This window comes from Desmodus rotundus, chromosome 10 (assembly GCF_022682495.2).
Source record: "Desmodus rotundus isolate HL8 chromosome 10, HLdesRot8A.1, whole genome shotgun sequence".
Lineage (NCBI taxonomy): Eukaryota > Metazoa > Chordata > Mammalia > Chiroptera > Phyllostomidae > Desmodus > Desmodus rotundus.
Window position 1 is genome coordinate 48,094,261 of NC_071396.1, and position 13,739 is coordinate 48,107,999.

The 13,739-nt window shown below is 46.3% G+C and overlaps 1 protein-coding gene across 5 annotated transcripts in view; it reads right to left on the reverse strand.

Annotated features, from left to right (window-relative positions):
- TRPC7 (transient receptor potential cation channel subfamily C member 7) overlaps positions 1–13,739 on the reverse strand; it is a 122,692-nt gene that overhangs the window by 52,787 nt on the left and 56,166 nt on the right. For 3 of the 5 annotated variants that reach the window (XM_024575215.3, XM_024575214.3, XM_053912992.1), the window contains one exon: positions 38–202. The exons of the other annotated variants lie outside the window; for them this stretch is intronic. In XM_024575215.3, the coding sequence (XP_024430983.1) occupies positions 38–202 (165 nt within the window). The remainder of the gene's footprint in view (positions 1–37; positions 203–13,739) is intronic. 5 annotated transcript variants of the gene reach the window in all.

Consider the following 13,739-nt stretch of genomic DNA (forward strand, 5'->3'; position numbering starts at 1 on the left):
AAGAACCGCAAAGACATGCACCTTAAGCAGTCTGTACCTTGCTGCACGGAGCAATCCAATAGGCTATGGCGAGAAAAGGGAGGCCTAGGGAGACTCCAAAGACAGCCAGGAATTTCACAGCGATAGACTGTTGACGTAAGCCTGAGAGGTTTTCATACCACATGGTAAGCAATTGCTGCTGACAGTTAGGATGCGCAACGAACTGTAAAAACAAAACAAAAACAAAACAGAAAATGCAAACAGGAAATGGCATCAGTAGCACTTGAACAGGATATGACTTATGAGTAGCTTGGGGCTGAAATGTTCCACTGGGGGCCGTGGTCTGTGTGTCAGAGCAGGTGCACCTGGGTCAGGTACCTGCTCTGACTTGGGGATGCTGGGGGTCTCTGTGCTGTGGCCAGAGTCCTCACAGGACTGGCTGCATCAGTGCTTGGCAAATGGAGGGGCTCGGAGAACTCTCAGGCACAGAAAATGACAGCCAGCTTCTAGGTGAATGCTTGTCTCCAATCAAGGATACTTATCCCTGGGCAGAGTTCATTCGGGAGTCGCTGTGGAAGACTGGATGGAGCATGAATGGAGCTTTGGAGCCCCACATTGATTTGAATTTTGTTTTACCATGTACTAGCCATGTGACCTTGGGCCAGCTGCTTCACCTCTCTGAGCCTCAGTGTTGTCTTCTGCAGAACAGAGTCTGTGACATTGTCTTACAGGATTACATGAGATACTGTAGAAGGCATCCCCTCTCTATCCCTACATAGTGCAAGAAAAAGTGCTTGTAGTGTTTCCGAAGGATGTGTTAAAACTGTTTCCCCACCAGATTGTGGTGGTGTCGGCCTCGGGTCCAGGGAGCTCTCTGCGGCATGCTGGAGCACTGACTCGTTGTGTCCCCCGTGCAGTAGTGTCTCACCACCTCCTCCCTTGCTTGGGACTGCCCGGCCCTGACGCCCAGGTTATGTGGCGGACGTCTTGTGGCTACTTTGTATTGTTGACCTCAGCTCTGTGGATAGAGCTTATTGAACTGGGAGTGGAGCCCTGACTTACACTGGCCCATCAGGTTTTCTCTCCAGGGTGTTAATATGTAACCTTGGGAGATCTGGGCAGACATCTTCCGCTGTGTGGACTAAGTGGTAAAACACACCAGTTAAAAGGAGAAAGAGAGGAATGCAGTTGTATAGAAAAGGCTCAGCTAGTGTCTGACCCTCTCTGGACCCAGCTCCATTCTGCCCACATGGTCCACGAGACACCCCTGGATTCACCTTTTTCTCCTGGATCCAGCAAATTGAGTTGCAACCACATGTTCTTTTTTTCTGCAAATACTTGGTGCTACTTGACCAATTGTTAGTTGATTTGGAGTCCTGGCCAGTACAAACTGGCAATAGGCAAATATTTAAGTAAAAGTAATGTGAATATAGTGTCCTTTTGAGAAAATCACACTGATTTGCTTATTTGGCCCTGCTCTTTGGCCCTGCTCAGGATAGCCACGTGCCGTAGGAGCTGGGACCCATGGGTGAGAGCAGATAGGCTGGTGTTCTTCAGAGGGACTGACTTTCCATCTGACCACTCTGGAGCATAGCATGCCAGTTTTCATCTCATTTGCATGTACAGTGATTTCTGGGAAATGCGAAACATTTTCTCTTCATTGTAAGAACAGTTTAAATAAAGCTATTTAAAAAAATTCTCAGGGCAGATGGCAGCACGTTCTTGTTTCCAGTTTCTGGGAACTCACAGCAGCAGCCAAGTGACATGTAAGGTCACTATCAAAGGTTTATTTGGCCCTGCAGTATCCCCCAATAACTCTATAATTCAAACATCAGCTGCAAATGAGGCTTTTTGGCTAGCATTATTCATAGCAACCTCTAAGAATGAGAGCAATGGATTCTCCTTGACCAGATAGGGACCCCGGACCAGCAGGCAATATGCTTTCCTGTTTCCTGTATCCTTCCTGGCTCACAGCAAGGAGGAGCATGCAAGACAGGCATGTGGATGTTTCAGTAATTCTGAGAGCCTGGTCACAAGACAGGTCTCACAGACAGGTGGCAGGTGGGTGTGGGAGGCAGTCAGTTTTGCTTTTCAACAGTCAGCCTTTGCTGGGTGCTGCAGTGGCCTTGCTGTGGAGAAATTACAGTGCGACTAGAAGGTGGGACATGTGCCCACGAAATGACAGAAGACCATGTGGCTGACCACTTGGCTCTCCCTGGGGCTCCCTGCACTGTAGCCGCTCTGGCAGGACTCCAGTCCTAATTTCCTCCATTGGCCTCTGTGTACCTGGCAGAGTCCATCCGTGCTGCTTCTGCCGCCTCCTGCAGACATGGCAGCACAGCTGACTGGGCAGCAGAGCTGGAGGGGAGGAGGTTCTGAGAGAGTATGTGGGAGCCATTCCCACTCACCCTTGCCTGCCTTGGAGGAAGACAGTGGTCCCCACTAACACAAGGGGCTGTCTAAGGCTCTGCCATCCCCTGCTTAGACCTTTGTTAATTTCCACAGCTGCATTTTTTTCCTCCATGATAAAACAGCCTAGCCCCAAGTACGCTATTTATTTGTAGCCAGACTTTATACCATAATGCTCCCAGAAAGCTGGCAGCAGCTGGTAGCTGAGGCCCCGTTATTGTTTATTTTTGTATGGGCACGTCTCTGTATTTGTGGCAGGCCTTCGAAGACAGCTTCATGACATATGGTTCAGTGTGTATCAAAGGATTTTTTTCCACTGTGCTTCCAAAGCACAGAGAAATATCATCCCTGAACCAGAGAAGATGAGGCAACGGGAGACGCACCATCGGGACACAAAGAACACTCGAACCAAAGGGCATTCAGCCAGGGAACAAAGGCAGGAAGAACTCTTGGGGTCAGGGGCAGCAGGAAGATCTTCAAAAGCAGGGTCAGAGAGGCTCTGATGGGAGAAAAGCACACAGCTAGAATAAAATGGGAACTCAGAAAGCCATGACCGTCTTCAACCTGCTAGCTCACAGAAGGATGGGAGGGTCAAAGGCTGGGTGACAGCAAGAGCCTTGCCCAGACCATCCTGCCCTGAAACATCTGGGCTGAGGTAATGGCACACTTCTGTGAAAGTTATTCTAGGGAAGAGCTGATGGAGCCACCTCAGTTTTCCCAGTGACATGATTCCCGTTCTTTGTAGTAGGGCGTGTGTGGTGGCCTGGAGCTGAGACCCTGTTAAGGTGGGTGGCTTACACGGAGCTGAGAGGCCTCTTAAGGCAGGGGTGTCAAACTCATTTTTACCGGGGGCCACATCAGCCTTGCGGTTGCCTTCAAGGGCCAAATGTAATTTGAGGACAGTATAAATGTAACTACTCCTTAACTAGGGGCAAGGAGCTTGGCATTGCTGCCAGGTAGAAACAAGGCACCAGGCCAGGTAAAACAAGGTGGAGGGCCGGATTTGGCCCGCGGGCTTTGTGTTTGCCACCTGTGTCTTAAGGGAATATAAATCCAGCCACATCCACCACTGGGATGGCCTGTCCAGAGTACTGGGCAGGGGGCAGGGCAGAGCTAAGAGAAGTTGAATTGCAAAGAGAGACAGGAGGGAGCACAGAAAATGAGACTCATGGGGTGAGCCAGACCAGAAAACATGTTCTGAGAGTTGGAGGGGCCCGAATTTGTGTGGCTGCTAGTTCTTGAACCCATCCCAAGCCCATTATCCTAGTGGCGTGTTTGACCAGCCCTCATAGTTCCTGTAACAGCATTGCTACCCAAACCTAGTTGTTTTGATAACATCTCACCTAAATTTCTTGTTCCTGCCAACCCCTGGTGACATAGTGAAACTCTAGTGCTGGCCTATGGGAACTCTTGGGCATACTGGCCAAATATTGGCTGTTAACTTTGCCTTTAATTTATTGATGGGCCAAAGGAAAACCATTTCCTTCACTCTTTCTCTGCTTTATATTTATTCACAAGGAAATATGTGATGTTTTAAGAGTAGATAATCGTTGAAGAGCTCTAAACATTCCATGAGTAATTATTGACTATTTTTAGGGCTGTTTGATGGGGTGTTAACACCCTCGGTACCTTGGGCCAGATACGCACAATACAACAGGGTCTAAGACTTCCCTGATGGGGGTTCGTTAAGTGCACGGACTGGTGCACGGCTGCCTAGGTTCCAGTCCTGGCCCTGCCACGTGCTGGCCATGTGCTCTTAGGTCACTGACTCTTCTGTGCTGAGCTCCCCTCTTCTGTAAAATGAGGCCAATGATGAGGATTAACTGAGTATTTGTAAAGTGCTTAGACTAGAACCTGGCAAACAGAAAGCACTGTATTAGTATATAATGAATAAAAATGAGTGCATTACTTTCCTTTTCCATTTTTCTCTCTCTCTCTCCTCCTCTTTTTTCTCCTTTTCACTCCCTACAGTTGTACTCTTTGTTCTGACCTCCACGTGGTTTTAGCACAGTTTCTTGAAGTGTTAGTGCCTTTGGAAAGGTTTGTGCAGCCTAACCAGGTGGGTTAGGCCACTCTATCCAATAGCTCCTTCTTTATCCTCCACTGAAGGTGCAGCTTGATTTTCCCAGGCAGTTAGCTCGGAGTGGGCTGGGCTCCACTGGGGCCATCCTGGCTTCACTTGCAGTGAAGTCTGTTAGCTGTCCCCTGGTTGTGCAGAAGGCACTTCTAGTCCCTCTTTGATGCCCCTTCCCCCTCCATTTTGCCCTTTTTTGGGGTGGGGGGCAGGGCTACATTTGAGCTCAGAGGCTTTGAGGCTGCATGATTTCCATAGCCCTTAAGCACAGATTTTTCTTTTTGACACTCTAGGCCTCTTTTACAGAAATATGTGGCTGTGCATGATTTGTTAAGTTGAAGAATAACTTAGCTGGAGAAAAATTATGAAATGTAGTACTTACAGGGAAAATGGCTTTCTTTTATAAGATAAACCATCAAAGGCCTGATCTCCGATGTGACTGTGGTTAAGATTGTCCACTTGGCTCATCACCAGCACTCACTTATAGAAATGTGTACATGTATTTTCTAGGGAGACAGGCACTGTGCCAATCACCAAGTGGCTTTACTTAGTGTGGATCGTCCGTGCGAATTTCCTGTTCAGAGCGTCTCATGAGATGGGGTTCAGTGCTGCTTTCCATTCCAGTGAGCTCCCTCTGGAATTCTCTGATTTCACTGGCTTGGGCTTCAGCCCGTCCTGGTCTTAGTTCTTTGTTGTAAGTCAAACAGTAACAAGCAAACATTTACTGAGTACTCATACGGATCAGGCCCTGTGCTGAGCACATTATTCTCCTTTAGTCTTCACTACACAATAAGGTGGGAACAGTTACGTCTGCTGTGAAGCTGGAGGTACTGTGACTGTTCAGATCTGTCTCCGGAGCGGACGTTTTCACCCCCTCCTTATACTGCCTCTCCCCACTGAAGTTTCCTGCATCTTTTCCAGGTCATCGCTATCTCATTCTCTTTGCCAAGCAAGAGGGCATCCCTGTGAGCCTGCACATTTCACATGCGCCACAGGGATGCTTGTACGGCTTTCCAGCTAGAGTTCTGGTGTCTCCTTTCACCCTGTGGCAGTGGGCGCTGTGCTGTTGGGGAGGATGGTTGATCTCTGCCTTCCTTGTCCACAGCAGTGCAAGTTCTGTGTTAACCCCGTGTCCAGTCCCTTTGCACTGTTTAGGATGGATGGAGGGATTGAGGCCTGGATGGAGGAGGGGATTTCAGTTGGGGAGAAAGGAAGCAAGTGAAAGGGAATGAAGGATAGTAAAAGAAGAAGAGAACAGAGCAAAGGCGATAGACTTTCAAACCTGACTTCCGGCTGCTGCTCCTGCTTGACTCCTGCTCTTTTCCTTCCCATCCTCAGTCTCTGGCCAAACTCCAGTAAAACTGTTCTCAGAACCTTCCTGGGGCCTGACCATCTCTGAGCTCAAGGTATCTCTGGCTACCTGTGATACTTCCTTTCTTATCTCTATATGTCCAAGTTCTGTCCAGCTCAATAACTATCTCTTTCATGACAGCTTACCCTACCTTATCTCTTCTCATGCAATTCTTAGTGTCTCCCTTTTATCCAAGTGATATGCCTGTATGATCCTGTACCAGAGAGAAAACTCCTGGAGGGCTCTGTAGTCCCCCTGTGTCGCTCGGTGAGTGGGTTCTCAGGCAGTACTGTCTAAATGAGGAAGCGGCACAGCTAGAAGTTCTCTGTGTTCAGACTGCAAACCTGGTGCCCTCTGTAGGACCAGAGTGGCTCCTTGCTCATCATCCCATGGTGTGACAGCACTCTTGCCATGTCACCACATCGGGAAGAGGCACATAGGTACAAGAGGCTGAAAGTTGCTTGCTTTCTTGGAGACATGATGAATATGTAAATGACTAAATTCATGTCTGCACTGAATTTATTTTTACCATAGAAGTGCTAGATTGGCAAACAATAACACCTTCATTCCCACAGACAATTGATCTAGGAGTTGAAGGATCTTATCAGGAAAATAATCACACCATTATCTGAAGGGGTTGCTCAAAAACTGGGCCAAGGAGGGGGACAAGGATCGGTGCTCAGCTCTAGGGGGTTTTAGCCTCTTTTGTTTGATATACATTGCCTTGGCACACTGCTTCCCTCTCCTCACCTATTCGCAGCACCACCTTCAAAGTTCTCCATTTTCTGGCCACCTGAATGTCTTGCAGACACTCCCTTCCTTGCTAGGAGATTCCATTTGGATGCCTGTACAGATGTTTCTCACTCGATTCCAGCCTTTCCTACCTCCTCTTCCCTTTGTACACCCACAAGCCCGACCAACCCTGGCATGCTTCTTAGTTATTGCCACAGCTGGGGGACCTGGCAGGCAGCTGCTTATGGAGCCATTCTGGACGTCTGCTGGGCAGCAAAGGAGGTGGGCATCTCAGAAGGTTCTCCACTCTGATGGAGACTTGGTGGCATGTATTCAGTTGAGTTGCTTGCTGTGTTCTCAAAGACAACTCTCTTCCTGTGTCTCAGGGACAGCAGGGCATGAAAACTCTCTCTCACCTCAAATTAAGCAAACCTCCAATTGGTACGTTGCTTTGAGGACTCAGCAGCTTCTCTCTGCCAGAGAAAGAACAATTTTATGATGAAGACAGTTGTTTTTGAACCAACATATGCTTGTCTTTAGGGTGTAGGTATCCACACAAATGCTGCTGGACTTCTAGAGCTGTGGGTGAGCCATTTCTAGAGGGCAGGTGGAATGGCAAAGGCCTTGGCCGGCCCTCTTGGAGGCCAGTGCTAAGTTTGTGGTTTTCCAGCGCTCACCAGGAGCTCTGCCGTACCACACTGAGCCCGGTGCGTGCTGACCAGGTGACTCATTTTCCAGTCTGGCTATGTTAGCATGACCACAGTCCAACTGTGGGCTCTGAGTGAGCTGCTAGCTGGCTCCAGATGCTGCCTCTGCTCTGGGACCTGGGCAGTGACTCTCACTGCCCCTTGTGGGGCTCTGCCCTAGCCTGAAACTGAAGAGGAAGTAGAAGCGGCTTCTAGCAGATCTTGGATTATCTTCAACCACTCAGGTTTCTGAGCCTTCCCCTCTAGCCATACTGCTCCAGGTGCTGTTCCCAAACAGGGCCTATGTAACCCTGCCCCTGCTTGTGTTCAAGGCCGACTGACCCTTCCTGCTTCTCTCTGGCTCAATCATGGCCAACCTTCAAGATTTAACTTTCTGTCATTAAGTCCCTCGGCCCCCCACAAGGTCTTGGACTCCTTTGGGTCCTATTCTGTGGCCCACTCCCTTCGCAACCTTGGCACATGATCAAGTTGTAAATAGCTGTTCTACTGTGTTTACATCTGATATCTTCTGCTATTTTTAAGTTTCAACTGTCCTCGCATCCCCAAGAGTCTGCAGCCTTATGTTTTGCACGTAATAGGTGCTCAGGAAATACCTGTTGAGTGATAAATTGCATGCTCTTCCAAAGCCTTTGAGATTTGCTTCATGATTTTCTCTGTGACTCATTTCCCCAGAATAGTTTCTAAGTGAAACACATCCTCTCTTACTCAGGGTCTTCACATCTTTACTAGCAGGCAGACAGGGAGACGTGACAAAACTAAATCGGGTTCTTGTCTTCTTGTGGAGGATAAGATTGAAATGTGAGGTTACTGTAGGCTTTGAGGGTTATCCTTTGGATTGATGAAGATTGTTTAATATCTACATATATGATTACCACTGCAAACTGACATAATTCCAGGAAATAGTTCTATCGTTACAATAATTGTCATCATCATTACAATGAATAGCTAATGTTTATTGAGTATCTGTTCTGTGCCGGGCTTCATGCTTTAAGAGTCACTATATTGTTTACCCTCACATCAATTTATTGAGATGGGTATTGTTATATCCCTATTTTAAATATGGAAGCATGAGAGAGAAATTAAGTAACTTGCCTAAAATCACAGAGGTGATTGTGGCAAAGTCTGGATTTGAATCCAAGCCAGTCTGACTTTAAAGACAATGTTTTGAACTATTACTCTGTCTTCCACAAGGCAGATTTAAAATCAGGCAGACATACCTAAGGATGAGGGACCACAGTGACTTCTCCAAGCCCACAGAGGCTAGAACACCTCCCATTTCAAAATGCAGTTAGAACTCTCATTTCTCTGTGTGTCTGCCAGTGGGCCAGCCAGGTCCTAGTGGAGATGAAAATCAGGAATACACAAGGGGAAGGGCTCAAAGCCAGTTTCCTCGACCACTTCGTCTTCCTAAAGGAGTGAGTCATCACTCTAAAGGTGAAACCTGGGCTCTCCCTCCTGCATAAAGATAAGAGTAGCAGCCGCTGACTCAGCAATGGCTCAGCTGCCTGGTCACCACTTTGCCAGGAACCCGGTTAATGTGGAGGCCAATTATGCCCAGATTTACTGCTTTGAAAAGTACAGACTCCAGCCAAAAGAACGCTTTACTGAAGAACCTATTAGGATCCCAGGCCTCTTGCCAACTTCCTGCTGACACTGACATCTTACTAGGGAGAGCTGTAGTTCTGGGTAATTCTCTGAGCCCGAGGTCTGATTTGATAATGTGCCCAAGCTGGATCCATAACTCTGCAGACTTTCCCAGGTGGTTGTGCTGTCCTTTGGGTGCAAAGATTCATGGGGTTGCAGAGTATGCACAGGCTCTGGGGTCAGCCTGCCTGGGTGCCGGCCTTGGCTCTACCACTGACTAGCAAGGGGCAGAGTACTTGGTTTCTCAGGCCTCAGTTTCCCCGTCTATAAAATGCCCATGATCAAGACTAAGTGATTCATGATCACTTAGGGTTTCAGGGTTCAGAAAATACAGTTCCAGTTTTGGGTTTATGGTTCAATTTTTAAGTGCCAAAGTACTGGTTTGGGTTTTTTTTTTTTGGATATTTTATTTCTGTGATAAAAGTTAGACCCATAAATCACTTACATCTTAAGCCCTGTCCAGAGTTATATTATATATTAAAATTTTTAGTCAAAGGTATGCTCACTTAGAGTAGTCATCTATATTTTTCATGGTTCTTAAGTAGAGAAAGAAATTATTAATAAAAGTAAATTTTTTTGCAAGACTAGCTTTTACTCATGTTCAGACTTTATCACCTAGGAGAATGTGGATCCAGAGGTATTGATGTTGACAGCGGAAGTCTGCATCTACATTTAATTAAACAAAAGAAGACAAAGAGCGGCTGGAAATGCTTCCTTGAAACATAAGACACAGCTTCCAACCAGAGCAACAATTGTAGTCCTAGGTGGATGGAGCTAGTGGTAAGTGCTAGGGTAGGGGGGTTATACATTTTTCAAAAAGATTTCTCAAGTTATTGAGTAAAATATTAGGTCAGTGGCAGATGAAGGAATCAGAGGGAAATATTTAGAGTTTATATATAACTTTCTCTTTATGATTCCAAATTCTCCAAGTTTTCCTGCAGAGAAAAATGTGCATATAGTAACTCAACAATAATGTATTTAATACACTTCACTATTTAAAATCACGTTTTACATTTTACTTTTATGTAATTATTTAAAAATAATTTAAAATTTTTTTCTCCTACAAATTTATATTATAATGTAATTTTATTATGTATGTGTAACATATATTTTATTTTCATTTGATGGTTTTATTTGCATATACAGTTTAAAAAACATTTTATTTATTTTTAGAGAGAGGGGGAGAGAGAGAGAAAAAGTGGGAGAGAAACATCAATGTGTGGTTGCCTCTTACAAGCCCCCAAGTGAGTATCTGGCCTGCAGCCCAGGCATGTGCCCTGACTGGGAATTGAACCAATGACTCCTTGGTTTGCAGGCTGGCACTCAATCCACTGAGCTGCACCAGCCAGGGTTACATATACAGTTTTATATTTAAAGCACACTGAAGATTTAGTGTCACTTTTTTAAATTTAAAATTTCGAATTCTCAACACTTATAAGATGTTAGTATTACCAGCATTTTGATAATATGAGACATAAATGTTGAAATAATGGCATAGCCATTGGTTTAAGGATTAGAAATAGCATATATGTGACATACATGCTCCGCATCTTGGTAGCTGGTGAGTGCAACCTAACCCCATGGGTAGACATGCATCCATGCATCCACTGGACACAGAGTAAATGCTGATTGACAGAATGCAGCGAGCACCTTCGTGCATGGAGGACACAGCAGTGAGCAAGATGGTCAAGGCCTCTGCTTTGGGGAACCTTGTTAATTCCCACATCTTGATGGTTTGGAGCCAGTTCAGGCTGGATGACAAGGATTTTTTTTTTACAATGGCCTTTGTATATCTACTTGATCAAATACCCTTTGTAATTCACCTTACCTGTCACTAAGTGTTCTCAGCTTTCCCAGGTCTGCTGCACAGATACAGCTGCTATTGCATCTCTGCTCGCTATCACGCCTATCTCCGTATCTCCATCTGTTTTCCCCAGAAACTCCTGTCGCCTCTCACGTCCATCTTTTCTAGAGGGCGGTACCCAACAGGGTCTCTGGAAGTGATGCCCAGGGTGAAGTAATGCCTGTCATTGTTTCGCAGTTTCTCCTGCTGAGGGTTCAGGCCTGCATGGTTTTGCTTTTGATGATGCCAAGTGGAGGAGTACTTGTTCTATTCCATTTTACCTCCATTTGACTACATGAGTTAGCTTCCCAAAAGCTAGATGGAGAGAGGTGTTAAATCCCGAGTCAGTACTCTTAGCTTCTCACATACAGCTCATCTTGGCTCTCAGGTCTCGGCCAGACTTCTCACTTCTGGGACTTTTCCTCTCAGACTTTCCCAAATAAAAATTTGCCTTATTTCTTGTTCTTCCACTTGCCAGTACCTACCTGACCAACACAGTTAAACTCAGTATAGACAGTGTTCAAGTACTTGTCGTGTGGCCTGTACCCTGTGCACACAGTACGGAGTGTCTAAGATGAACAGCCCCTCTCCCAACAACCACTGCAATTCCTCACGTCTAGAGCACACAGAGACTGCCCGTTTCTACCCTCTGATGATAGCTCAGGGACACTGGCGCTTAGACAAAGAACTTGCCTCCTACCGTAGCCGGACACTGTGTACATGTCGGCTGCTTTTCTCTTGATTGTAGCTGTTCCTGCTCCGTCCCCCATGGCTTCCGGCCTGGACATCCACCATTGCTCCTTTCACTTCTCTGGAAGTATGGAAGTCCATCCCACCCCAAACACTGACAAACATGCAACATTTACTTCTGGCGAAGGCTCATTCTGATCATGCAGCTGACTGCTGGCTCGTTGTTCTTAGATGTCAAATGAGGGGTGTGGATATTCAGCAACCAGTGTGAAGATCCCTCAACACTTGTGCTTGTTATCTGAGGAGGCAGCAGATCCCTTTCTCATTCAGGGGGCAAACCCCAAGCTAGGATGTACATAGAAAATGTCTCTTTTTGAAAAATAGAATGTTCCTTAATGGGTTGAGTTAATTTTGCTCCATACTTTGAATGCTGGTTTTTACCCACCACTGGGAAATAGAATCTCTCTCTTTCTCTCAGCATGATCATATTCTTCAGAAGCAGAAACTGAGTCCCATATGTTATTGTGATATATTAAGTTTACATCTGTGTATTCATAAATTTATATCCATCCATCCATCCATCCAGAAAATAAGTACTGAGCCAAACATCAGGAACACAAAGATTGAAAATAATGTCCTGGCTCTTGTGGTTCTCAGATCTTGTCAGGGAGACAGATAGGTAAATAGGCAAATTCAACAGGCACTGGCTGAGTGAAGCTCAATCAGTGCCGTTACTGGGTTTGGCTCAGAATGCCGTGAAATAGCATCCAGCCCAAGAGAGGTTGTGGAGGGACAGGGATGAAAGGCTTCCTAGAGAATGGATTCTTGAGTTATAAAGGCTGTAATCAGGCCACTGAGACAGCCAGGAAGGGCACGTTGAGGAGAAGGACCTGCAAAGAGTTTGGGCTGGAGAGCTGCTAGGTCTGGGTGTAAATCCTGACTCTGCCTCTGAGCCAGACCTATTTCATCTGTAAAGTGGGGATGACAGTATCGATGGTGCGCAGTCACAGAACTCAGCACGGTGAACGGCACACTCACTAAGCACTTTATAACGTGTTGTTAGTGATGCCTGAGTGCCTAGTGTGTTAGGAGAGGTGCAGGTGGCTCAGGGTGGATGGCCCCTTGGGGAGTGATGGGAGATGGGAGCCCTTCAGGGGTCTTGCGTCGTGCTAAGACGGAGACTAAACATGACTTCCGAAGACGGGTGCCTGGGAGCTATGGGGAGTTGTAACAGACTTGCATTTTTAGGTGTGTGGGCCACAGCGTGGATTGTAAGTGTACACACTCTTGCCCCCACTTCTGCCCTCAGTATTCTCCCGTTTAGCAAAGAGCAGGACAACATTATTTAAATAGCAGCATCAGCCAGTCTCAAAAGGCTCCAGGGGCATCTGATTTATGGTTCCTGCCTAGTGGACAATGATAATTTATGGCAATGCCCAGGATTCTGTTTGCAGTCTTTTTAAATGTTAATGATCAATAGTGTAATTATGATGGGGAAAGTTCCTGGGCCAGTTGTCGGTTTAACTTAATTTACAAAGCCATCTGGAGCTTTGCAGAATTTTTTTACATTTTTTTGCAGACCAAATTTGGATAGTTTCTAGTCACTATAATGTCAGATGTATAAGAAAGATATTACTCTCCAGCTCTTAGAATCCAGAGGGGAAGCCTGAGGTCCTCAAAGATCATGGTGGGTTCTGTGATGGCCCCTCCCTTATCTGCCCAAGAGCAGGGAAAGGGCATGATCTGGACAGTAAGGATGGGTTTCTGCTAAGAACTAGGCCTCCTTCAGCTGAACAAGAGGCCAGACCAATGGCTGCCTACTATGCTTAGAAGAAAATCACATTTCTTCCTGTGTCTGTAAGACGTCGGGTAATCTGGTTCTTGCCTACTTCACATCCTACTCTCCTCTCTGCTGACTATGAATCAGCCCCACTGACCTCCTCACTGTTCCTGAAATACACCAAGGATTTCCTCAACTACTTGACCAAAATAGAAGTCTCCCTTCTGCCTACCTGCTTTGTGTATCCTTACATCACTTAGCAACCACAAGGCTTCGTGTTACGCACTTACTGTGTCACTGTACTAGAATGTAAGCTCCATAAAGGTAAGGACTATTTTTATTGCATAGCATCCAGGACAGTGTCCGTGGTAGACTCTCAATAAATAGATGTTGAATTAATGAATCTTGCAGCTCATCTCCTTAACTCTACAATGCACCCCCCCCACCCCCAAAATGGGAGCTGTAGTTCTCCTTTACTCCCGGGGTTGAGGGTGGCAATGGGATCTCCCATTTCATGTGCTCTGCAGTAT